Here is a 24,976-nt window from a genome sequence, read left to right as displayed (position 1 = left end):
GATTTTTAACTTCATGTTTTGTGGTACAGATCAGGATCCGGCCATGGCTTTAGCCATCAGTAGGGTGTTTAAAAAAAACTCAACACAGGTTGTGTCGTTGGCACATGCTGAATAAGTATCGAAACGAGCTGAAGAAACTATACAAGTTGCATGAGGGTCTCAAGATAAAATTTCTCACTGTGATAAATCGCCCGCTTACACCTGTAGAGTTTGAGGCAGCATGGAATGCGTTGGTGGATGAATATGGTATACGTGAAGATGAAGCTATTCAGGGTCTTTGGCAAGATAGGCACTTATGGGTTGCGGCTTATCTGAAACCTTTGTATTGTGGGAGGATGACTTCTACACAAAGAAGTGAAAGTGTGAATAAGATGCTCAAGAGTAGGCATTTCACAGGGTCATTTGACATGCATAAGCAAATTTGCATGCAAGATGCTTGAGTTCATTCAGCACACAATTCACACGGCGGCAGGAGAAACACATTGGTCACAGGTAAGATCATAAGCATTTGTTGAAACTGAATTAGTATCAACTTGTATGTATATAAATACTGTCTAAATACAATTAAGATTTACCTGTTGCTTATGTTGACTAAATGTTTGGTGTGTTTTGTATATGAAATAGGCTGATAATTTCCGTGTGACCTTGCAACGCTTTGATGGCCATTTGAGCAGGGTGTACACAAGGGCTGTGTACAAAAAGTACTGGGATACTTATTTATACAGTACCGCATTTCGTATTGATCCCGATGTGGACAACATTGATAGTTACCTGGTGACCCACACGAATCAGTCTTGGAAATATGCATGGTTTCAACATTCTTTCAAAGTGGAGGCAAATGTGAGAGAAGGTAAATACACATGCGAGTGCAAGACATGGGAGCATACCGGTAAGATAGTGTTTTAGTAAAGTAAGGCTAGTATATTTTCATCGTTATATTGTTATGGTAATCGTATTAATTATATGTACAAAATTGATCATTTCAGGGTTGTTCTGTGCTCGTCTTATTAAAGCTTTCACATACCTGCAAATTGAAAATATACCTTCAGAGTATATAAAGAAGAGGTACACCAGGGATCCTAGGATGATGGTAACTTGGGACAGGAATGACATTGTGAATTTGGGAGAAGTCTGTGAATATGAACGGTATAATACCAAGAAGCTAGTTGAAGTTGCAATGATGGCGGTAAGGGCACTCCGCAAAACAAAAATTGGAGTTCAGAGAGGGTGTGAAGATTTCATGGCATTAGCTGAGTGGGGTGAATCCGTTGCTAGAGATACTGGAGCAACATTGATTGAGGACAATGGAAATGAAGGAGTCGCGGCAAATATAGTAAGAGAAGAACATCAAGCTCCTACATTTGGGGAAGGAGAGGAAACTAAAACTGGTTTGGATCCCCAGTCACCTCCACATATAAACCATGAATTGATATCAGAGTGTGCACCGAGGGAGGCAATGACAAAGGGTAGGAAGCGCGGAGGGAAAAGGCCCGAAAGAGATGAGACCTGTAACAAGAAGTCAGGGGGCACCTGCATTTGTTCCCATTGTGGATTGAAGGGCCATTATATTACGGGATGTCCTACAAACCCAGATAATGCTCCGAAGAAAAGAGGAGGCAATGGTAGTTTGCGTGGTAAAATGGGACGGAAGAGAGGGAGGCCAGCCACAAAAAGGCAATTGGAGGATGAGTTTGATGATGTCGCATGAAATGGGTGGATTGGTGCACAAACCTAGAAAAATTTTTGTTTAAAATGTCGTTACTAGTAATGATGTATGAATACTTAAGTACTATGAAAGGTGGTAATAATATATAAGTATTGTGTGGTTAAGTTTGGGGTACGTGTCCTCTGCGAATTTGTATATGAATTTATGTTTGAAAATATTTTGAATGTGGTAACATATTTGTTTAATTTATTCTAGGGAGAATAAAGCACGTACCAATTGACAAAGTTGGATATTCAAGAAACAGTTACGAGGACAAAGATTGATGAATATAATTATTTAATATATTACTGATGAGACACTGGTAAAAGTTACGACATGACATCAGTATGACTCCGTAATTATGCGAACTTTGTATCATGACTACTACGCCAGCCGAACTCACAATAATATTTACCACTTATGTGGTACGAACACACGGATTTACGAGAATATTTTAATAATATCAAGGAACCACATACTGAGGAGGTTGGATATCAGAGGATAACATGGTAGAAATGGACTACGACTATCTTCAGGAACTTGTATAGGGAATATTTACGAGAATTTTGTATAATGCATACTGCTCCGGCCGTAACTCACAATAATATTTACGTATTCAGTGGTATGAAGCACCAGTAGAGAAACTACTTTTACTTCCGGTTCGCAACCCCCTTTAGTCCCGGTTTTGAAACCGGGAGCACGAATTCGGGACTAAAGGGCCCCTCCTTTAGTCCCGGTTTCGCGCCCGAGACTAAAGGTGGACCTTTAGTCCCGGTTGGTAATACCAACCGGGGCTAAACCCTTTAGTCCCGGTTGATAATACCAACCGGGGCTAAAGGTTTTTTTTTCTTTTTTTGTTTCTATTTCTATTTTCACGCTGCTACCAGGTTTTTTTGTTTCTATTTCTATTTTCCTTTTTTTTCTATTTTCACGTTGCTACCGAACTAAAGGTTTTCTTTTTTTTGTTTCTATTTTTATTTTCTTTTATTTTCTTTTTTTAATTGATGATTCGTTTTGGTTTTTGAATACGCATTCTACGCTGCTATAATATACGTACGTTTATAATGTTCAACATTTTGTATAAACTATAGTACGAAGGACCTTTAGTCAAGGATCAGCGGTACAATCCCATAGAGCAGATCCTGTTCAAGTTCGTGCTGCATGGTTCGAGAGCTGAGCTTTTAAGTTAGCTTTCACTTTTCTGAACAAGCGAGGTGGTGCTAATAGGTGGGACTGGCCAGCAATTCCAGTATATTGCGTACTGGGCCGGCCCATCGAAGCTCCTATAAACACCCGGGACTAAAAGACCTTTAGTCCCGGCTCGTAATACCAGCCGGGACTAAAAGTATATCTTTAGTCCCGGCTCGTAATACCAGCCGGGACTAATTGATTTCCTACGTACTAGTGTAGCAGCTAGCTAGCAGTCCTCGATGGTTAGCCGGGATCAGCCGAGACTAATTGATTTCCTACGTACGTAGCAGCTAGCTAGCAGAGACACGTACTGACATGTCTTGACGGTGAACAGCTAGCTAATGTACTAGCTAGCTAATGTAGCAGCTACTCTACGTACTAGTCCCGGTTGAACAAAATGTCGCTCCCATCTTCGGTTGGAGACCTTTAGTCCCGGTTGGAGACAGCAACCGGGACTAAAGGTTCATTTCTAATCTCGGACGGAGCCTAACCGGGAGTAGACTTTTACTCCCGGTTGGAGGGACCAGCCGGGAGTAAAAGTTAACATTTAGTCCCGGTTGGTAGCTCCAACCGGGACTAAAGGTCCCCTGCAACAAAAGGCTGCCACAGTAGCCGTTGGGCAGGACCTTTAGTCCCGGTTAGAGCTACCAACCGGTACTAAATGTTTCTCTAGTCCCGGGCACGAAAAATACCGGGACTAAAGCCAAATTTCGAAGTGGATCAAAAGTCGTTTCTCTACTAGTGAAGATATGGATTTACGAGAATAGTTTAACAATTGGTAAACCACAAAATTGACAAAGTTGCATATCCAAAATAAAAATAGTAGATTTCAACACAAAGTGACCATAGTATAGGTTCGGAGTACAGATAAATATGTCACACAATGAATCCCGTAAAAGAAGTGAAACTACGAAAACAAGGTATCAAATTTGATTTTGGTAAATTGGCTCGTCGTTGACCAACAGTAGCGGTGAAGTAAAAACACAGCATCTGAGGCATCCATATTTATTCTGGCATTCCAAAGGAGAATGGTCTGAACGTGTTGTTCATCGACGTGGCTTGAGTGCTTGTAGTCCAGCAGGAAGCTTCTCAATAGTGTTGATTTGGTGATAGATGGCGTAGTAGAGAAGCTGATCTCTAAACATTGCCGCATTTTCCTGGTTTTGCAGTGAAAGGAGATCAGCAACATTGCAACACAGAGGCAGAGTCTTGGAGGACAAAGTAAGTACAATGTTAGGATGTACCGTGAGGATTGGAAGATGGAAAGATTCACCATTCCATAACTCCATGAATTTGATGGCAAAGAATCCACTGTCGGTGGCATCGCCCTGCAGAGGGACAGGTAGGATGGGTCGCCTGAATCGAGTAAACGACTTAAACTTACCATCTGTGGCCTCCTAGAACAAAAGATTGAGCCTTGGAATAATTCTGTTTCCCACGACTTCATGGTAAAGCCTATGGTCATCAGGACTAGAATCGAGTATATCTATTCGGTCATGTATAAGGTTGATGCAGTAAATAGTATAGTGGTCCTCCTCCACAATCGGCAAAAAGAACTGCCAATTCCCAAAAAGATATTAGTAAGGAAACTGTAATTAATATACATTTCATGGAATGAGAAGTAGTACTTACTAGCTTAACATTAGTTGTGTCAACAGTAGCAATGTCACTCTCTAGAATTTCAAGGGCATTATGAAACTGTCACTCTTCGAATTCCTCCTCATCCTCCATATTGACGTATTCCTAGAAAGACAGTTGAGACATATTGGTAAGAAGCTGAAATTTTGTTGGCACGGTTGTTAGGGTGTTCTTTGTGTGGACTCACCCCAATCCGGTGGGATAGGAACACCCTGTAGCCACCACCATCAGGCATGCGGACTGATTCGTCATGGCTCAAGCATTGAACAAGGTAGGCCATAAATTTGCTCGAAAGCTCCTGCTCATCTGTGAAGGAATCTAATATTTCATTGCCAGTGAATTCTATGAACCCTGTGCTAATGAAAACCTGACTGGTATGGGAAAAATGCAGTCATCAGTAACTTGTAGGATGATACAAAATTTGAGAAGGGGTCGTAAGCCGTACTTTAAACTCTTGAGACTAGGGAGGAACTTCTTCCTCACAGCTAGTGCCTTTGACATTGGTACTTGTGTTCGCATTGGATCACCTTTAAATGGCGACACGTACTTGGATGGGCGTCTTGTAAGGCGTTGTGGTTTTGGATAAACAGCAGCAGGTAGGAGGGGCTCATCATCAATGGTGCTATCAGGTCGTAGAACCTGTGCTCATCCACAAACAGTAAAATTGTAGTAAGCGGCTTGATAAAAAAACAATAATGAGGAATGAACGTGTGGAAGGCACCTCATTAGGAAGCTAATGTTGGGTCTGTGTAAGCACAACAGGATCTGATGTCACCATGTCAGTTGTTGTAGTTTGTGGGTGGGCAGCAGGTAGGAGGGGTTCATCGTCAATGGTGGGATCAGTTCGTAGAATCTGTGCTCATCCCCAAATAGTAAAATTGTAGTAAGCAGCTTGATAAAATTACAATAAAGGGGGAAAGGAACATGTGGAAGGCACCTTTTCTTTAAGTTGATGTTGGGTCTGAGTAAGCACAGCAGCCTCTGATGTCATCGTGTCAGTTGTTGTAGTTTGTGGGTGGGCAGTAGGTATAACAGATGCACTAATGAGGTCAACTAGAGAATCTAGGTATGAGGTTCCTCCATGAACATTGACGTTGGGGCCTGCAGCTGATATAAGTAAGTATTATGATGATATTTGATCAAACAAATTCAAGAAAAAACATACTGCCAATCTGTGATGCTTGTCCAGTGCCTCCTTGTTCCATCGCCTAATCCAGAATTGGAGGAACAACATCACCAATTGTCACATCCGTGTGAACCTGCATATACAAAAATCACATGTTTATTGACTGACTAAGAAAGTTGTATAGTAAATAGTATAGCTATATACTGCAATCTTAATGTGATTGGACATATGGTAACTAGAGATCAAATCGGTGAGTGTTCATGATCCAATTCCTATTCTGACTCGGCATTCGCTGTGGCATCAGTGGGATGTGGTACCGCTGCGTTCGTGGGACTGTTCTGTTGCAGTGGCACATGTGCCTCCTGGTGTATATGTTGGTTAGTGACATATCTTGAAACAAAGAAAATGAAAATTAGTGGAGACATAACTGCAGTTGCATGTTTCATGAGGAATCTGCAACAGGCATTTACCAATACAATTAGCAACAGATATCTGATTTCGCCTACCTTCAGGCTGATTTGGCACCTCGGTTACATGTTCAGACTGTACGCTATCTCCGTTATGGATATCATGCATGTCAAGATCGTTGGCATCGGCTTCATACATGAATAAATAAAATAGGGTAAGATTAACTATTTTTTTTTGAACAAAAGAGTCAGTAGTGGGTAGATCTATGGACCTGCACTAGGAGCGGTTGGTTGAGCCTGGTGATCTATGTGTTATTCTCACAACTCTGGTTCTCCAAAATTGACCGCACCTTTGCAACGAGCTGGTCATGTGAAGCTTGTAGCATTAGTTGTCCCTTGTTTAATAAAGTTGTTGCCTTTTTCGATTTGATATCAAATTGTGCCAAAGCTTGCACTAACAGTTTCCTCTTTGGCTTAGCAACAGTCACATTTACTACTCCACCTAGTTCTGAAAGAATGCTAGGGAACTGTATATTAGTCATAGGTTGTATGTTTGCTGGCTTTTCTGGAATAGAATAATTAGGCACGTAGTAAACCGTATCATTGATGTCCCTAAGTTGCCCACATAAAATGGAAATAGGTAAGTGGTAGTAAATAGGCATTGACACAGAGGACTGCGTTTTAACGCTCCCACCTTATTTGTGAGTTCACGGTTTAACTCAACGGTGGCCTCAAGAGTCTTCGATCCTTTTACCACGACCTCTATGGTCCAACTATTTTCCTTTGGAAGATAGCATGGGTAATACAAGAGTCCATCGTCCTTCTTATCATCAGAGAGTCGGCCTTGGTAGTAGGCAAGTGCAATGGAAGCAGCATCCTCCATGCTTCTTTCCGCGGTAGCCCGACTTACATGGTGGGTGACAACGGCATCTATCTTGCGAATATTCGGGGTCTTGACCAGCAACCGAGTATCCCAAGATGAACCAATCAGAGGATGACTATGCTACGTAGTATGATACTCCAGAGTGGCTTGCAAGTCTGGATAATAGTACTCCAACATCATTGTTAGCAAGTCATGGTAGAAGGCATTGTCATCAGGCTTCTTGATGCTTAACTTGTCAGTCCAACCTATACGAGGTAGTGGCTGGAGTACTTCGTCTTCATCATCATTGGTCAAGTCAATGGCCTCCACACGTGCTGGGGATTGAGCTATCCGAGTTGGCGAAGAATGGACCTCTTCTCCAACCTCATTCTTCCAGTTCTTCCTCTGTACGTCCTCTCTAGGCTCCATTGGCTCATACACAGCACGCTGTGGTTGAAAGCATCCAACATACAAGCGGGCAGACTTGCGGTCTCGTGTCATCTACAGAAATTTCCAAATTAATTAGAATAGAATCAATTGATTTTATAATAGAATAAGACAAAAGAAGCACAAAACTTAGCAAATAACAAGATTGAGGTAGAAAGCATAAAACAAGTGAAGCAAAGGAAACTAAAAACGACCATTCTAACTAGGCTTGCGTCCTACAGTCAACAGTGCTCTAATACCAATCTGTCACACCTAGTTTTAAGAACAAAAGAGGATGTATAAAATCTTATGTGCACCCTAGGAACGGTCGCACACATAAATGGACAAATTGTGAATTGTGCCAACACAATGTTTATTACATAGTGAATAAATATTCAACACATAGTCTCAAACATAGATATAATAGCTACTAAGATAACTCTCTTGCGGAAGCTCCAACAGGGACATCAACTGGTGAACACCAAGCCTAATACTCATCACGATAATCTTCAATCCAATCTTGATCTGTTACCCATTCGGGATTTTTCCAACATAAAAGATAAAGCAAGGCATAAGTACATGTCGTACTTAACAAGATAACTAAGGGTTCATGAGGCTCAAATAGCTGACACTGGTTTACTACGGTTAGCATTTAAGTCATCATCAGGTTTAGCATTTATTAACATCAAGGTAGCAATAATCCCATAACACATGATCAATGAACATGAATAATCAATATCTTAAACAATTAACATAAATGATCATCTTAACAAGTAAAAGTCATTATCCCTTAATGTAAGTGTTCCAAGATCGCTCGTATCTATGAGCACGGCTATTATAACAGTTTTACACTCTGCAGAGGTTGTACACTTTCACTGTGAGTCATGATTTCCAAATGTATGGGTTTGCAAGGTCCAAAACACCGAAAACCATATAAAGCCACCCAAGAGCTCGTCTAACCGGCCAGGGCCGCAGGGTCATTAGATATAGGAACCCCCCTTCCAAAAATAAAGTAAAAGGCCGCTTCCAAAGCTAGGCTCAGCAGGACAGAGGCTGTTCTATACCCAACTCGTAGACCTCTAACTAGCTAGAAAAGGGTTTCTCAAATAACTAGAGCCAGAGCCATATAGCCCTCACAGCTGTACGTTAATCCTGGATAATCAGTTACAAGACAAGTCCTTCTGTTGCTAAAAAGTCATCTTGTCTATGTTTATAGCATATTCATTAATCAAGTTTCAAGATCATGATTGTTGCACTAGCAATGGAACTACCCAATGCAAACCTCCCAGGGTAACAAGGTAATTAAGTATTCAAAAGCTAGGAAATCCTACCATAGGTAGCAAGGAAGACACATGCATATGTATTTTAGTGAGCATCATGAATAGGACAACAAGGAAGGTCCTTAGCTATACTTGCCTTGATCAAAGTTCTCCTGAAAGTCTTGCTGGTCTTGCTGGTCGTAGAAGTTCTCTTGATCACCAACGTAAACCTCACCGTCTGAACTCGATCAACATCACCAAGCAGCAACATACAATCATCCGAGCAATCATACACGAGGCGAACAATAAATTTAATTAGAACAGTACACCAACAGAGACAAATAGTTTTGAAAAGTTCATAAAACTATTCTACACGTTGCTACGATCACACAGACGCGAAGATCATGAAAAACTGAGTTACAACAAGAAAGTTAGGATTAAAACAAGTTTCCCTATTAAAGAAATAGATTAAATCTAAACTCAAAATTTAAAGTTCAAAAACATGGTGACAAATTATATGAACAGATAGATCTTGAAAAGACGAATCTAACGCAAGTTGAACGGTCCAATTTGGAGTTAAAACGAATAAGTTATGAGCAATTAAAGGTAGTGGCAAAACTATAATTAGATGGAACTTGATTTTGAATCTGTTAAATGAAAAATATGTTTTCCAAAAGAGAAAGCGTATTCTATGGAATCCGCTTTGGACTGTGGGGTCAACATCTAAAGAACCCAGGGGCTCTTTAGCAAATGTCCCCCGTGAAAGGGTATCGGCCATCTGGATCTGTTGGATCACTGACGGACGGCGTAGATTAGTTGGGGCGGCGGCCGGCCAGAGAAGGGGCAACCGGCGGCGGCGCCATGGCCGGAAAACCGAGAACCTCGCCGGCATTGCCGGTTCGGGCGATTTCGGCCACCATTCGGCATGGGACCTGGACCATTCGGAAGCGGAGCTCGACGCGAGCTTACCTAGGTAGAAGATGGAGGCGGTGGCTGTTCAAGGACGGCGAGAGGCACGCGACGACGGATGGCGGCGGCTGCGCACGCTAAAACCGAGAATTAAGCAAAATTAAACCTAAGTAAAGGTTGCGGGAGGTGCGCGGCATCACGGGGAACTCATTTGCAAACTTTCCGAGGCGTAGAGGAGGTCGGCTAGGGCGAATTGAAGCTCGAGGCGGTGAGTTAGGGTTGTGGCTCGCGAGGTGCTCAAGCGAGGGCGGCGCGAGCGGCTAGGGCTTCTAAAAACGGATCATGGGCGCGGCGACTCACCCTTTATAGGGGCAGGACGTGGCGCGGACTCCCACGCACATGGATCGATGCTCGATCGGTGTCCGGTTCAACACCGAGCCGAAGGAGGAAGATGGGGTGCGGGCCCCAGCTGTCGGTGGCACAAAGAGGAAGGAGGCGGGCTGCTGCCGCTGGCGCTCACGGGCTGGGCTGGCCTGCAGCCCAAGAAGGAGGAAGGAGCCGGGCAGGCCTACTGGCGCACTGGGCCAGAGGGAGGGAAACAGGCCGAGTGGGCCCGAAGCCAGGCAGAGAGAGGGTGAGGGTTTTACCTTCTTTTTTTTTCCAAACTTTTGAATCCATTTTCAAACAGATTTGAATCCCTTTTGAATTTGAACAAAAACCAAATCAACTCAACAAAAAGTATGCACCAACATGAATGCTCAAACATGTATCTAACTTTGAGATTGATTTTATTTTTATAAATTTATTATTTGGCCTATGTTAAATGCTCACGTACATAAAAATAAATCACTTTAGCCAATTTAAATTTATTCAAATTTTAGGGTGTTACAATCGCACAAATGTGACCTTTCCTTGGTCGTCCTTTGTCTTGTCAGCACCAATTATTTGTTTGATCAAATCTTGATTAAAGTACTTGACACGGGGAATATCCTTGTGATTGATCAGCGTAAGTTATCCAAATAAACTATCTACACCGAGAAAAATGGAAATATGAGAGAATAAGTTTACTGTAATATTGTGGGTACCTAATCAGCTATCATAATATTTGAAGGAATAATATGTATGATAAATGGGAAACTGACCAACAGAAAAATCGCGCATCCTGTAATCGAAGGCGAAACTTTTGTTGTTCTATCAAGTCGCCACGTGCGTGCAGCATCTCGGATTTCATCAGTAACAGCCTTGCACCAGTTCAAAGTGGGTAGTCGAGACAAATTCCTAGCCAAATAAACATCTTTCGCCCTAATGTTGTTGTCTGAGGAAGGAAACAATAGCTTGTTAGAAGCGACCATGAAGAAAATTTTAATGCACATGACGTCGTCAAGCATCCTAGAGTCTAACTCAATGTCGGCCTCCCAGATCTCTTGCAGATACTTGGTGTGCACATCCTCATCTTCTTGTAAACCAATAAAATCCTTGAAAGCAGACAGGGCCTTGCATGCTTCCTGGTTTGTGTGTAGAGATAATTCTTCGCCACTGTCTGGAATGCCAAACGCTTGCTTAACAGCAAAAGGGTTGATATGTATAACCCTATCTTTACCAAGAACCAATACCATAGTATCAGGGTCTAGCCTGTCATACAAATACTTCAACATTTCTCTGCTAACTAGCTTGTCTGTTCAGATCTGGAGGAGGCCACCAAAATTCATATTATTGATTCTGGTACGCTGGCTCATGGTAAGGAGATCAATAAATGAGATGAAAATTGAAGGTGCACAACGAACAGTTGGTGCATTCAGATATTTGGTAACCTTTTGCTGTTTAGGCTGTAGAAAGGAGACATAGGACTTGTGTAATTGTTCAAAATAAGTGATAATTAATAAAAAAGAGTGAAAAGAAGGAACCATTATGGTAAGAATGTAATGGGATACTGTTTGGGAGGGGCATTTAGTCGCAACAGTATACCTTCATATGTGGTTTCGTGCGAGGGGCATTTTTCTTCTGCAGTTTTCCATCTCTGCGTGCATTGACCACAACATTTGTAGTACGGCGTTGATTATTGTTCGTTACCGGGTGCCTAGTTGGGGGTTGCATGAAGTCGTCATCATCATCGTCCTCCTCTGATCGAGGGTGTGCCGATGGTCCTGGACAATGTGGTGCCTACTGATGAACTGGTTGAGGTGGTAGTGTCTGAGATACACCAGTGACGTCACTTATATCAATGTGGAAATCCTCCTGTGTGGTGTGCAGGGTGAATGATTTCAATCTCCCCTGAACAAGTTTAGGAGGCCTCATTTCCTGTGAAAGAATCAACAGTAAGCCATGTGGTAAGCATATTTACGACAATAGTATGAATACGTTGCAGTAAGAAATATTTACGAGAATTTGTACCGAAACTTTTTTGCAAGATTTTGCACTAAAAATAGTTACGAGAACTTACAGTAATATTTACGAGAAATATTTTGCACTGAGAATAGCTACGAGAACTTACAGTATATTTACGAGACATGTGGACAGTGAATATAGTTACTAAAATTGACGGTAAAATTTAGTTAGAATGATCAAATTTACCATAAACAGTAACATCAATTACTACTTAAACTAGCTAGAATGATCCACACAATTTTGGTTGAAAGCAGGAACATCAATTACTAAGTAAAATCACAAGAATCATGAAAACTTATGCAGCTCGGTTTGAGATGCTAACTCAGACCAACAATGTGCATTGGTAAACAGGGACTGCGAAGGCAAATAGAAAAGGAAAATAAAAAATTGTTCACGGAAACAAAAGTTGCAGTGGGCATCAGTGAACCAAGTATGTATAGTGTAAAATTGACACATGGATAAGATAAATCACCTCCGTAGCCTCTCTGCTAGCCTGATGTGGATCTGCAGAGTAGAGACGAGCAGGAGCAGACAACAGAGAAACGAGCAGGCAGCTTCCCGGCGTGGATGTTTGGGGCCTCTGCAGCAGCCACTTCCGATGGAGGATTGGGGCCTCCCCAGCAGCCAATAAGAGCAGTGGACTGCGCTAATCAGGATGCCGTGGTAGGGGGCTGAAGTATAGAGGAAGCTGCAACGAAATTTGGGGGATATTCGTTCGTTTCTGGATCAATCCTACATTGATACGGAGAAGCAGCCGAATCATATTCTTGCGCGGTGATCTCGGATTGTAGCAGGATGAAGGGCGTCTGCAAATCAGATCAGGATCTTCAATGGCAAGCAGGTGCGGGGGCGAGGGGAAGGGCAGCAGGAGCGGGGGGGCGACGGCAAATCCGATCAGGATCTTCAATGGCAAGCAGGTACGGGGGCGAGGGGAAGGGCGGCATGAGCGGGGGGCGAGCCGCGGGTGCGGGGGAAGAGGCGCGAGGCGCGACGAAGAGGGCGGCAACGGCGGCAGGCACCATCTGGTGCGGTGAATGAGGATTCATTGCAGTGAATGAGGATTCATTGAGGGGAGCGGTGAATGAGGATCGAGACGCTGGCACAACATGAGGTCGGACCGGATCAGCCTGGCGCGGCACAGCGACCCGGCTACAAAAGGCATTTATTTGTTCTTGCATCACACACAATCATATATATATATATATATAGGGAGAGGCTATTCAGTAGCCGGCTACAAAATAAGTTATTCTGTAGCCACCTCTATTTACTATAATTTTATATACTAATTTACCATAATATAAATACATATTTACGATAGTTGGGTTACTATAACACATGGGATATTTACCATAACGTTATATTAAACCACTTAGTAAGGAGTTCTATATATATATATATATATATATATATATCCTGTAGCTGTCTACAGAATAACTTATTCTGTAGCCACTTTGAGTTACGATAATTACTATGTTATTTTACGAGATTATAGTAACTCCTTACTAAGTGGTTTAATATAACGTTATGGTAAATATCCCCATGTGTTATAGTAACCCAACTATCGTAAATATGTATTTATATTATGGTAAATTAGTATAAAATTATAGTAAATAGAGGTGGCTACAGAATAACTTATTTTGTAGCCGGCTACTGAATAGCCTCTCCCTATATAATATTATATATATATATATATATATATATATATATATATATATATAGATATATAATATATATATAATATATAATATTATATATATAATATATTATATATATTATAGGCCAACCCTATTTAGTACCCGGGTACTATTGAGTTATTTGGTACCCAGCCTACTTCATCCAAAAAAAAAAAAGTTTAGATCCAGCACACACGTAGACCACTGACAAAAAATCATTGAACCGATTACTGAAAAAAATCATGCAACCAATAAAATAAATATTGATAGAATTAAAAATTTAATAACTTATGGCTATCGAGCACCAATTTCTGAACCAGAGAATTGCAGTGTAATTGAAAGCTTGGGTATATGCAGGCTACTGAATCTGAATAACTTTGCAGTCAGAGATGGTTCCTTTCTTTTTCAGTCAAAAGGCACCAGAAACATAGTAGCCAACAGATACTGTGCTGGAAAATGATTTTTGAAGTACAACTGAACTGTCTATATTGCTATTATGGATTCTTGTTCACTGACAGAAAAGGGAAGAGCGCTCTGGCTGCAAGAAGCCTAGAACAGAAACTTTTAGCATTACTCGTGGTACATATAACCTGAACTGAAGTTATCTGCTGAAGACAATGACGGAGCATAGTAACACAAGGAAACACTTGAAGTGGGTCCCAGATTAGCCTACTTTGGAAAAAAAAAGTGTAACATTCAACTGCGAAGAAGGATTGGACAGCAATGAAAATTACTGCAGACTGAAATACAGAGCAAAATAGTGGAGAGAAAATTTCAGAGGGAGCACAACTGAAGACTGAAAATATTCAGACTGAAAATTGAAACAATAAAATACTGAAATCTGAAACACTAACCCTCGGTTTGGCAGCATGCTTGCGGTGTGCGGTTTCCTTCGGTGCTTCTTTCACTTGAACCATTCCCCTGGATTCCTTGATAGACAAAGTTGCAGCATGGAGTGTCAACCTGTTGCATCCCTATATTGCATCTTGTCACCTCTTCAACAGCGACACCCTCTTCGTTCATCTCTGCAACACATCTATTCTTTCCTACTTCATCAAATTGCAGCCTTCTCGTTGCCATCCTTATTCACTGATCAACAAATGTTTAGGGCCCTTTAAGACAATTGTACATATTTATCATCATTACTCAATGTCAAACATTTTGGAAACAAAAACTCTCGAAGCCTACACCTCTCCTTTCCTTGTCTCAATCTCTTATATTTTTCTTTCCTTATGCAATTCATTATTTTTTTTGCCTATTGATGCATGCAGATTCATAAATTTCTTTCATAATAATCTGATTGTTTCTATAAATCTAATCTTCCATCTCTCTTTCCCATGTTGCTTTCTTTGCTCCTACCTCCAGCTTCAATTGGGTTGATTGGGATCAGTTGTCATTTCAGACATGGCACGTGTATGCACAGAGCAAAAACTAATCTCCACAAATTAGTCAACAATCAGTCTCATTGAATGAACTGGTTCAACAATCTATAAGAGTGCATCCATAAATTGGGGACGCAATCAACAGGAAAAGAATTGATAAGAGCCTGTCCCATTCACTGAACATGTAATTCATTTTTCATACCACAATCTAATCCCCAAAACAAATTTATGATCATGTAGGTTATTATGGACCAGAAATTGTACAGGATGCACTCCTATTGAATGAGCCGGTTCATTCAATCCTATTGAATTGATGGACGCTTTTTGCGACAGTGACATTCAGAAAAACCAAACTGGACTTGCAATCACTTTCAAAGCTTGCCCATACATGTTGAACAGAGAAGAACCAAGGACTAAGGTTTCCAGCAGTGATTTACCCTACCCCAAAAGTAAATATAAAGTGTCAATAACAATCAACTGTGATTACCCTCCCCTGACTTTACTACCCTGCAAGTGCCCCTCACCTAAGATTTATCAGTATGACTCCATGGTGGCATTTAGTATCGGAAAGGTGCTTTCTTTCCCTTAAGCAACTTAATGGTATGACAGCGACTGACAAAAAATATCAGGACAAAAGTTTGACCTCATAGCTGATCCAAGGAAACTGGTGAATCAATCCGTATATATAGAGTGACAAATTTAGTCACTGGAAATCAATCAAAAGCACATCAAGTTGCAAGATATGAATGAATGAGAAGCGAAATCCTCAGGTCAACTGCTACAGCCAAGATTCTACAGTGCAATATTAGGCCCCAAAGCAAAGGTAGCACAGATTATTCATGCATCGAATGAATCTCGCACAAATCAAGAACGTATATGCTACTACATAGTGATAACATACAGGATCGTGTAAGGCAAAAAGGAAACCAGGATGGAGAGATGAAGCAAATGAACGCAGCAGCAGGGCAGCTACAGGATAAACAGAGAGAAGGTCATGGTCTGACCTCGCTGTCCGATGGTGAGGGCACCGGGCGCTGGCCAACGGGGGGGTGCCGGCCGCCGGGCGCGCGCAGGGCCGGAGGGGACGGCAGCGGTGGCGGCGTCGGGCTTCCGGGGCGGTGGCGGCGTCGGGCTTCCGCAGCGGCTCGGGAGGCCAGCAGGGTCGCGGGTATGGCGCGCGCGAGGCCGGCGAGCGCACGGCGAGGGCTCCCGCTCGTTCGTCAGGCCAGGGCGGCCGCAACCGCACGGCGAACGCTGCTGCGACCGCAAGGCGAGCGCACTGTGGTCTCGGTCGTTTAAACCGGGAAATTGACTTTGCTCGGAGTAGCAAACCGCACGCACGGTGGTGTTTTTTCGGAAGAAGGTGCGCGCGGCCGAATCCAATTTTTTTTTTTTGGATGAAGTAGGCTGGGTACCAAATAACTCAATAGTACCCGGGCATTTATTGTTCTTGCATCACACACAATCATATATATATATATATATATATATATATATATATATATATATATATATATATATAGAACTACTATTCTATAGCTGGCTGCAGAATAACTTATTCTGTAGCCACTTTGAGTTACGATAATTACTATGTTAATTTACGAGATTTACAGTAACTCCTTACTAAGTGGTTTACTATAACGTTATGGTAAATATTCCCATGTGTTATAGTAACCCAACTATCGTAAATATGTATTGACATTATGGTAAATTAGTATATAAAATTATGGTAAATAGAGGTGGCTACAGAATAACTTATTTTGTAGCCGGCTGCTGAATAGCCTCTCCCATATATATATATATATATATATATAGATATATATATATATAATATATATATATATATATATATATATATATAATATATATATATATATATATATATATATATATAATGATTGTGTGTGATGCAAGAACAAATAAATGCCTGAGTATTTAACCTTTCTTTATCACACGATGATGTGTTGGGAGATTAGCAAAAGCAAGGTGTCAAGCTAAGTAGTAAACTACTCTACCTCTTATAGGGATGAGTGGATTCAAGGATAAAAGATTAGCTAACGGTTCAGTAGTTTACATAAGATATATGCAGGAGGATAATTTATAATAAATGGGAAGAAGGCAAGTTGTCTCCATCGCCTTAGTTTTGTTTTTTCTTACTAATTTTGTGTGGTCACGTTGGCAGTAGGTCCCATCCCATTTTTCACATTATCAAATGTGCAAGAGGGGTATGACCTGTCTGTTGCCATTTAACTTGATGACATGGACATGTGTGTGTCTTGACTATTCAAAAGAGTGAGTGAGAAAAAAACTAATCATCAATAAAGGGCTGGTGATGATAGTTGTTGTTGATCAGTGAGGTTTGCTATGCAATTTATGTAGTCCTATATTGATCACCTTTGGTACTAGATCCAATGATTGGATTATATATTTAGGTATATCATGAAGATTCTTTAGAGCTTCCTTTTTAAGAACTTAAGGCTCCAAATGACTGAAGTTTCTTAAGAGCTTCGTTTTTAAGAACTTAAGGCTCCAAATGACTGGAGTTTCTTAATTTTATACCAGCTATCAACAAAATAAATATATCTGTACTGTGATTCGCAATAGAAACAAAATAGATATAGCAAAGAAGCAACATTATTGTTGTTATATATGTACTTTAATTAGTGGTGGTCGTTATTGGTTTTTTATGAGACAAATTTAAATGCACTTATACTTTATTTGCTATAGCCAACTATTTTTGGTGAAATTGTCGGAACCTAATTTCCTCATCTTGTATTTTACCTAAGTGTCTAGACAGACTCTTAACTCTGCTAATAATAACACTAAGTGTGTGATGCCAAATTTATTTTGGCCTCACCTGGCTGCTACATCTCCAACCCAATAACTTGCATGTCGGCACAAAAGCTGAAAAGAAAGAAAACAAATATATGCATCCTGCATGTGTGTTTTGAGAAAAAAAAATCGGAAGGATCCACTAATACATTTGCCACAAGGAATATATTGCCCTCTTATCAAGATCAAGCACTATACTCTAAAAACCTTGTTCTCTCTCTCTCTCTCTCTCTCTCTCTCTCTCTCATGAAGACAAAAACTCACCCTTTCTCCTACGATCTAAGGAGGTATCATTAAAAAAATACAATTACTTGTGTCTCGCTATCAACGGCTATGTTGTCTATCACTAAAAACATGAGTACTCACATAATTAAAGTACGAGTACTCACGTAATTAAAGTCTAGAACTTAAACTTGTATGATCATATTCCACCACAAATAACCTGATCAACTGGTAGTTAATTGTTCTATTTTTTGTTATAGATCACCGTGCTACCATGCTTAAGGGTCTTTTTGTGCGGCTTACCCCCCGGCTCCAGCTCTGGCACAGTAGTATTACTGTAGCATTAAGAGCCGGTGAAGCTATGCCTTTTGTAGGCTTCTCCTTTTCTAGTTCATTTTTTCTCCATTTTGTGAAATGGCTCCTTGTTTAGTAGTGAATAGTGTCACTACGGTGCATTGGCGGGAGGTGCCGGAGCTGGCATAAACTGCATCAAAACAGAGCCTAAGAAGAGCATTATCTTATAAATCGGATGCAACAATTTCTATAGGCCCTAGGGTGGTTGTGCATTATCTTATAGTACTTGGTCTAACCAAGTTTTCTCCAATAAAAGAAGCAATACATAACTTCGCATAGGCTGAAATTGGGTTTATGCTTATACTTATTCTGATACTTATACTGATTTGTTGTGAGAGAAAAATATTGTTCATTGGCTGAAAAATAGTTCAAGCGAACATGGTGGTAGGATAGTGCATCACAGATGGTGAGATCTCGTTGGAGGGATAAACAAAGTTGCAGAGAGAGATAACTGGGTAGCAATTAGAATATGTGTATAGTGAGGTTATGGATGGAGGCCATGTGCACAGTGCAGTGTGCAGTCAGCGTGCACAGCTCCCGCTGGCAGCAATGCCGTGGCCGTCCATTGGGCAAGCCCATATCTTCATGGATTACCTTTTAACAATGAACGCAATTTAATTTGTGACATTCAGCTACGACATTGTTGACTTTTAACTCGGCCTTAAGGGCCTCCGCAATGGACCGCTTCAAATCGCTAGCAACATGCAAACAAGATTGAATAAAAAAAGAAGCAGCAACATGCACAACATGCAAAGAGGAGAGAGGTTAGACACAGGTCTTATTGGGAGCTGTGCGAGCCTAGCGCTTTGCTCGTCCTAGCGAGTTTGTTTCTTTCGATCTCTCTCCTATAAATAATATAAACCATCCTTCTCGCATGACATTTAAAACCCGTCGGGGACGCCCTAATAACTATGAGAAGCAATTGGTCCGTTCGTTTGCTCGTATATGATCGTGAATTATAAGTTAAAATAGTATTTTTCTCTCACACCAAATCAGCCAGCAGTAAATAATCCACGATCGTATACGACGAAACGAACAGGTTGAATGACTTTTCAATAGTACTTGACTTTATTTTAGGGTGGTTTTATTGTTAACATGGAAATATATATAGTCAACGCTAAAATAGTTATTGCATTCAATAATTTTGGTAGAGTATCTTCATTTTTTGGGAGATTTTTCATCCTTATTACAATGGAGTGTATAAACAACTTAAATATGTCTACATATTTGGAATCATGTATAATATGTTTATTTTAAGAAAAACTAAATAAAAATATTTTTTCATGTGACATAATTAAAATTTAGTTGCTTCTAGAGATAATTGACTTTCTGATAACCATACATGCATTTGAATTTTTTATAGTTCTTTAAAAGCAACATACTAATTTGCCAAATTGCGGCATGATTTCCAAGGTAATTCATAATTGACTTTATTTTTTTTAGAAAAGTTTAGTTGCACGTTGGATTAGTGTTCTGAAGCTAAATCAATTTGGTATGGATTTTGTGATGATCAACATATTGACTAGTGTTGTGAAATGTATTTCTAGTGTTGTGATCCGGTCCATCTCTCACTAGTGCTGTGCTTCGGTTGGATTGTGCCAATTACCTTGGCAGTCATAATTGACTCGATAAGGTTAAACTAAGGGAACCTTTATACTTTATCTTATATAAGTCAACTTGACTCCTTGATAAAAGAAAATAATCGACATGAGATGGGACCTCTCGGTAGCCTCCACCAGCAAAACAGAGCCCTTGTTACTTGCTGTTCTAGCTCGTATACCTATGACTTGGTACCTAGGAGGATGATCACTCACAACTTCAAAAGGGTCATAATCGACTTGAAATCCTAACATGGAAAAAAAGGAATAGGAACTAGGACATCACTAGAGAAGAGTATGACGTACAAGTGTAAGCTATCGATGGATGCTAATAAGAATGCACGTAGAGCTTACAAAGAGGTTTTGATATTTGATATTTAATTTGTGAGTCTCGTAACATTCGACACCTATGTCACAGTGACACGTGGGGTCAATCTGAGTTACTGGTATATGGTTAGGGTGTCAAATCTCTGAAAGGCTCACCAATCATGTCATTTTATAAAATGGGGCTCTTGGATTTTTACCCTTGTTTTGTATCGAAATTGTGATTTTGCTCCTGTTTTTTTTTTACTTTGTGAATTTACCCCTATGATTTCAAAACGAAGCGTCAGTTTGCTCCTATTCCGTCATCCTCCTCTAACTGTGTTAAATTTTGTACAAAAGGACAAAAATGCCCATGTGATTTTGCTCCGTTTGTTATGTCTATTTGTGATTTTACCCCTGATTTAGAATGACACATTTATAATGTATGTTGATAAAAATGATTACATTTAGTCAAATATATTTGGCACAACTTGACATACATATATCCAACAAGCCATCAAGAGGGTTCTCGTTCCGTGGGTACCCCATAGTCATTGTCGTCCAAAGAACAAGGTCAATGTAGCTGAGCTCATCGATCACTGCATCCCACTTGACATACATATCCAGCAACGACGCATCCGCTGAGCATCGAGGTCCACGACAACACATTTTCGTCCTGGGATTCTCTCGAACACCTTCCCGGTGCACTCCAAGTCCCCAGCTTTCGCATACATGTCGACCAAGCTGTTCACACGAAGCCGTTCGCGCCGCCGGCTTTGACGGCGTCGCAGTGCAGCCTCGTACCGTACCCATACTCCGCGGACCTGATGCAGGCCTTGAGCGCAAGGGACAGCACGAAGTCGCCCTACGCCTCGGGCAGGGGCGCCGCCGCCGCATGTCCTACTGCAGCGCGACAGCTTCTGCGTGGCGCTCCGTTTGAACTAGACACCGGAGCATGACCCCTTTGGAGTACATGTCCGAGCGTGGGGTGCCATCGAAGACCATCCGCGTGGAGGCGAGGTCGCCTAGTGCGCTCACGACGAGAGCCCCGGCTGCCCCCCGCGCGTGCGCCCCCTCGCCCGGGAACAGCCGCCGCGCACGAGCCCAGAGGTCGGGAGGTGCCGCCGCACCGCGCGCCTAGGCCAGAGCACCGCCGCCGACGAAGCCACCCGATATGCCCGCTCCCGATGCCGCCGACTCGACGAGGCAGATAAGGATAAGGGGTAGTGTAGTCGTTTCGCCTTTGCTTTTCTAGTTTGGATTTTTTTATTCGTCTATTTCCTGTCCATCTAACGGACATCCAAAATAGGGGTAAACGGACAGTTCATTTTAAAATATCAATGGTAAAAACACAAAGTTAAAAAAGTAGGGGCAAAATCATAATTGGAGTTCTGAACAAGGGCAAGAACATAATTTTTCCTTATAAAATTTATTTATCAGATTTACAAAGTGTAGCGAAATTTCTAAATAAACTATTTGATTTTTTTTCACTATCATGCCTCGACACATGTTTCATTAAGAATAAATACAAGAGTTACAACACAAATGCGAATAACACATTGCTCCAGACAGCTAGTGGCGATCCTAGGTAATTAGGTGAACGCCCTTGTGAACAACTAACAATAGGCTCATCGCCGACTTGAAACCAACACACACCCGGTGACTACATTGCACTAAGACTGTCTCCAACGGATCCAACCCAAAAACAAGATACATTTTCCGGATTAGGTTGTGCACAGTGAAAGGGTCCGTGACCCATAAACTCCCTTCTCACACCGTCAGGCGTAACAGAGCGTCCTCTTCCCTTCCTCCTCCTCTCGCGAGCCCCGCCGCCTCTTCCCTTCCTCCTCTCGCAGGCCCGCCGATGGGAGCGCCTCCCTCCCCGGCGAGTAGATCTCGCCTCCCTCCCCACCGAGCCGCCGAGCGCCGAGGTCGCCGGCAACTCCGTCCGTAGGCCCACCTGGCCAAGCGCCCCCGTCTGCGGTGCCGCCTGGCCGAGCGCCCCCATCCACGGGCCCACCGGCGTCGCGGTCCCGCCTTGCCGTCGTCGTCCGCGGGCTGCTCTGAGCTCCGGCCCTGGCGTCGCTGTGCCTGGCGAGATCTTGACCCGCCGTCACCGTGCGGGTGAGCTCCGGCCCTAGCCTCACCGCGTCCGCGCCGGCGGCGCTCTTCTCCGTGGGCGGCGAGCGGCCCTTGCCGGTGGCGCTGCTCCACCGCAGGCGGACCTCACTGGCAGGATCTTCCCTCCCCTGCCCGACGCCGCCCTTCCCTGCTCCCACCGACCTCCATCGGCGACCACAGCCCCTCCCCTGCCCGATGCCACCTACCCCTGTTCCCTCCGATGGCGGCCGGGCGGATCTGGACTCCACGACGGCAGCCGCGCCTCCACCGACCTCCATCGGCCCCACCCCTGTGCTGGACCCTGGCGGTCGCTCCTCCCTCTCTCTATGTGTTTTACGTCGTCGAGAACGACGAGGCTTTTTGCCTTTCGACACCGCTGCTACGCAAAATGGCTGGCTTGAATGCGTCCTCCGTTGGATCGTGAGTTTGGGACGTAAAAACACTATGCACGATGCATTTTGTGTTTGGGTCCCCTTTTGCGTGCGCCGTTGGAGACTGTCTAACTAAAGTAAACAACCATAAAAGTCTGGCTTCCAACCTTTTTTTGCTTCCACAAGCCTGTCTTAGGGGCTATTGCATTATGGAAGACTGGTTAGACCCAAAGGTAGTGTTTGGATTGGGGGTTTAACTAGGTTGAAGCGGGTTGGACCTAGGTGAACCCGCGTTTGGATGAAAAGTGAAGTGGGTTGGGTTCGACCTGGTACAGAATATACCGTTGAGATGTGGGTCGATTGGATTCCTCCAAAACCAGCGGACGACGCCGACCCAGCGTCCTCTACTCGTGGCGTCGGCCGCCTTCAATCTCCCCGTCACCTCCTTAATTGACAGTGTATAGATGTCAAGAAGGGTTTTGATTGAGATTACCAGCTGCTTGTACCGCAGGCGGACCACGCTAAGGTACTTGGCCACGACTTTCTCATCGGGTTCAGGGTCGCCAAGCATCGCCAGCCGCTGCACGATCCCCATTAGCCTCAGGGCAAAATCTTCAATGGCCTCCCCTTCACGAAGCGCGATGGATTCGTACTCCGCACGGAGATTCTGAGCCGTCGCCTTCCGCACCCGGTCGTCGCCGATGCGGAGGGTACGGATCACCTCCCAGGCCTCCTTGGCACTCGCTTTGGTAGCGAGAGCAGGCACCATGTCTTCCGGAATGGCGCTGCAGATCGCATCGAGCGCGCTGCGGTCTTCATCGAACTCGACGTCCTCGAACTCGATGGCATCCCAGAGGTGGCGCGCTTGCATCTTCAGCTTCATCCGCAGCGACCACTCATTGTAGTTTGTCTTCGTCAGCTGTGGCCAGTTGGCAGGAGCTGCCGCCCTCCCTGATGATGCGCTCGATCACCCTCTCCCATGGACGACGTGCATCCCGGGTGCGCGAGCGACGTGCGTCGCGCGTGCGTGATCTGCATGGTGGTGAGCGACTTGGGGAGGGGGCGAGCAGCGGCGTCTTTGTGCCAGAACCGCCAGAGCCGTCATGCTTCTTGTCGTCAACCTTCCCGGCCGGTGAACGGCCGCGGGGCCTCGTCGGAGACGGCATGGCGACGGCGAGGGTCCCTCGAACTCTAGCTCTGATACCATCTGTTGGAAACCACCTGGCGGTGACACCGACGGCGAGGACAACGAGCCGAAGAAGATGATCAGTGGAAACACAATGCGAGAACACTTGGTCACAAGAATTTGGTGCTGCCTGAAAAACCGCAGCTTTTCTGATATTCTATTCTCCAATTTATTGAAAACGTAGAGTGTAGAGCAATGTAGCCACAGCGCTAACGTCGCGGGTAGTGCACGTCCATCCCACGCTCCGTGTCCAGTCGGCCATGGCTGCATGCTCAGGTTCATGATGAGAGATTCTCGGCCACTCCCTCCTAGGCACACGGCGACCACAAACATTTGCATAACGGAAAGAAACATGCAGCTAACTAAATCTGGCGCGATGATTAACTAACAAAGTCATTGATCCCGAGACCGCCCAAGTCTATTGGTCTGCAACAAGCCGGCCCATGCTACCATGCAGTTGCCTTGCACAGACTGATCTGAACCAGCCCAGAAGAACTTGCGGCAAATGGCATCAATTTCCTCGCGCGCCCATGGCGGCAAATTTTTGGCCATCATGTCATAAATGGCCACTAAACGAAGAACAGACTTTATCCATATAAGTCTTCCGCTCCTCGCCATCAGGGAGCCATGGCACGGCGGCATTTTATGGGCTACTAGCTCTACAAGAGACTAGAAGTTTGCTTTTGGGATCGGTCTCGTGCTAAGTGGTAGTCCCATGGTATTCGATGGGGAAGGTTGAACGCTGACAACCAAGGAATGGTGATGATGTCATCAAGGTTTCCTCTCCACCGTAGATGGGGGTGATGGAGCATTTGGCGAGGTTTGTGTGCAGGCCTGATGCGCTCCAAAGATGATGAGTATCTCTTTGACAGTCGTGGCTTCCTGTGGTTGTCGTCGGATGAACAAGATCACATCGTCGGCAATAGAAGCGGCATTGGAACTTATCTCCGACGGTTCCGCATCTCCTCCTGAGCAACACCGTCAGTTGATGCTTGAGGAACAATCGGTGCAGGATATCCATTGCTA

The 24,976-nt window shown here is 43.3% G+C and overlaps 2 protein-coding genes, 1 long non-coding RNA gene and 1 pseudogene across 3 annotated transcripts; 1 reads left to right on the top strand and 3 right to left on the bottom strand.

Annotated features, from left to right (window-relative positions):
• The first annotated feature begins 104 nt into the window (after positions 1–104).
• LOC136534656 (protein FAR1-RELATED SEQUENCE 5-like) lies at positions 105–1,708 on the top strand. The gene is made up of 4 exons (XM_066527050.1): positions 105–299; positions 397–492; positions 625–889; positions 987–1,708. Exons 1-4 carry the CDS (start codon positions 105–107, stop codon positions 1,706–1,708), a joined length of 1,278 nt encoding a protein of 425 aa, XP_066383147.1.
• A 2,151-nt stretch (positions 1,709–3,859) lies between these two features.
• Positions 3,860–11,818, bottom strand: LOC136534654 (uncharacterized; annotated as a pseudogene).
• Positions 11,819–13,879: 2,061 nt separating this feature from the next.
• LOC136534657 (uncharacterized) lies at positions 13,880–16,011 on the bottom strand. The gene is made up of 3 exons (XR_010778775.1): positions 15,968–16,011; positions 14,436–14,693; positions 13,880–14,321 (listed from the first exon to the last, which is right to left on the bottom strand). It is a non-coding gene; the product is annotated as an uncharacterized lncRNA (long non-coding RNA).
• A 6,039-nt stretch (positions 16,012–22,050) lies between these two features.
• On the bottom strand, positions 22,051–22,671 carry LOC136534655 (uncharacterized). The gene has a single exon (XM_066527049.1). The coding sequence runs from the start codon at positions 22,669–22,671 to the stop codon at positions 22,051–22,053; it is 621 nt and encodes a 206-aa protein (XP_066383146.1).
• Positions 22,672–24,976: the final 2,305 nt, after the last annotated feature.

This window comes from Miscanthus floridulus, unplaced genomic scaffold (assembly GCF_019320115.1).
Source record: "Miscanthus floridulus cultivar M001 unplaced genomic scaffold, ASM1932011v1 os_2147, whole genome shotgun sequence".
NCBI classification, from domain to species: Eukaryota; Viridiplantae; Streptophyta; class Magnoliopsida; order Poales; family Poaceae; genus Miscanthus; species Miscanthus floridulus.
Note: the sequence above shows the minus strand (reverse complement) of the source record. Positions and strands in the feature narration are given on the sequence as shown.

Bases quoted from the DNA above. Each gene is read 5' to 3' on its own strand.
- LOC136534656 (XM_066527050.1), top strand. From the start codon at position 105: ATGCTGAATAAGTATCGAAACGAGCTGAAGAAACTATACAAGTTGCAT. The intron at 300-396 runs GTTGCGGCTTAT...GGCATTTCACAG, and splicing joins GGCAAGATAGGCACTTATGG to GGTCATTTGACATGCATAAG. The intron at 890-986 runs GTAAGATAGTGT...TGATCATTTCAG, and splicing joins CAAGACATGGGAGCATACCG to GGTTGTTCTGTGCTCGTCTT.
- LOC136534655 (XM_066527049.1), bottom strand. From the start codon at position 22,671: ATGGAGGTCGGTGGAGGCGCGGCTGCCGTCGTGGAGTCCAGATCCGCC.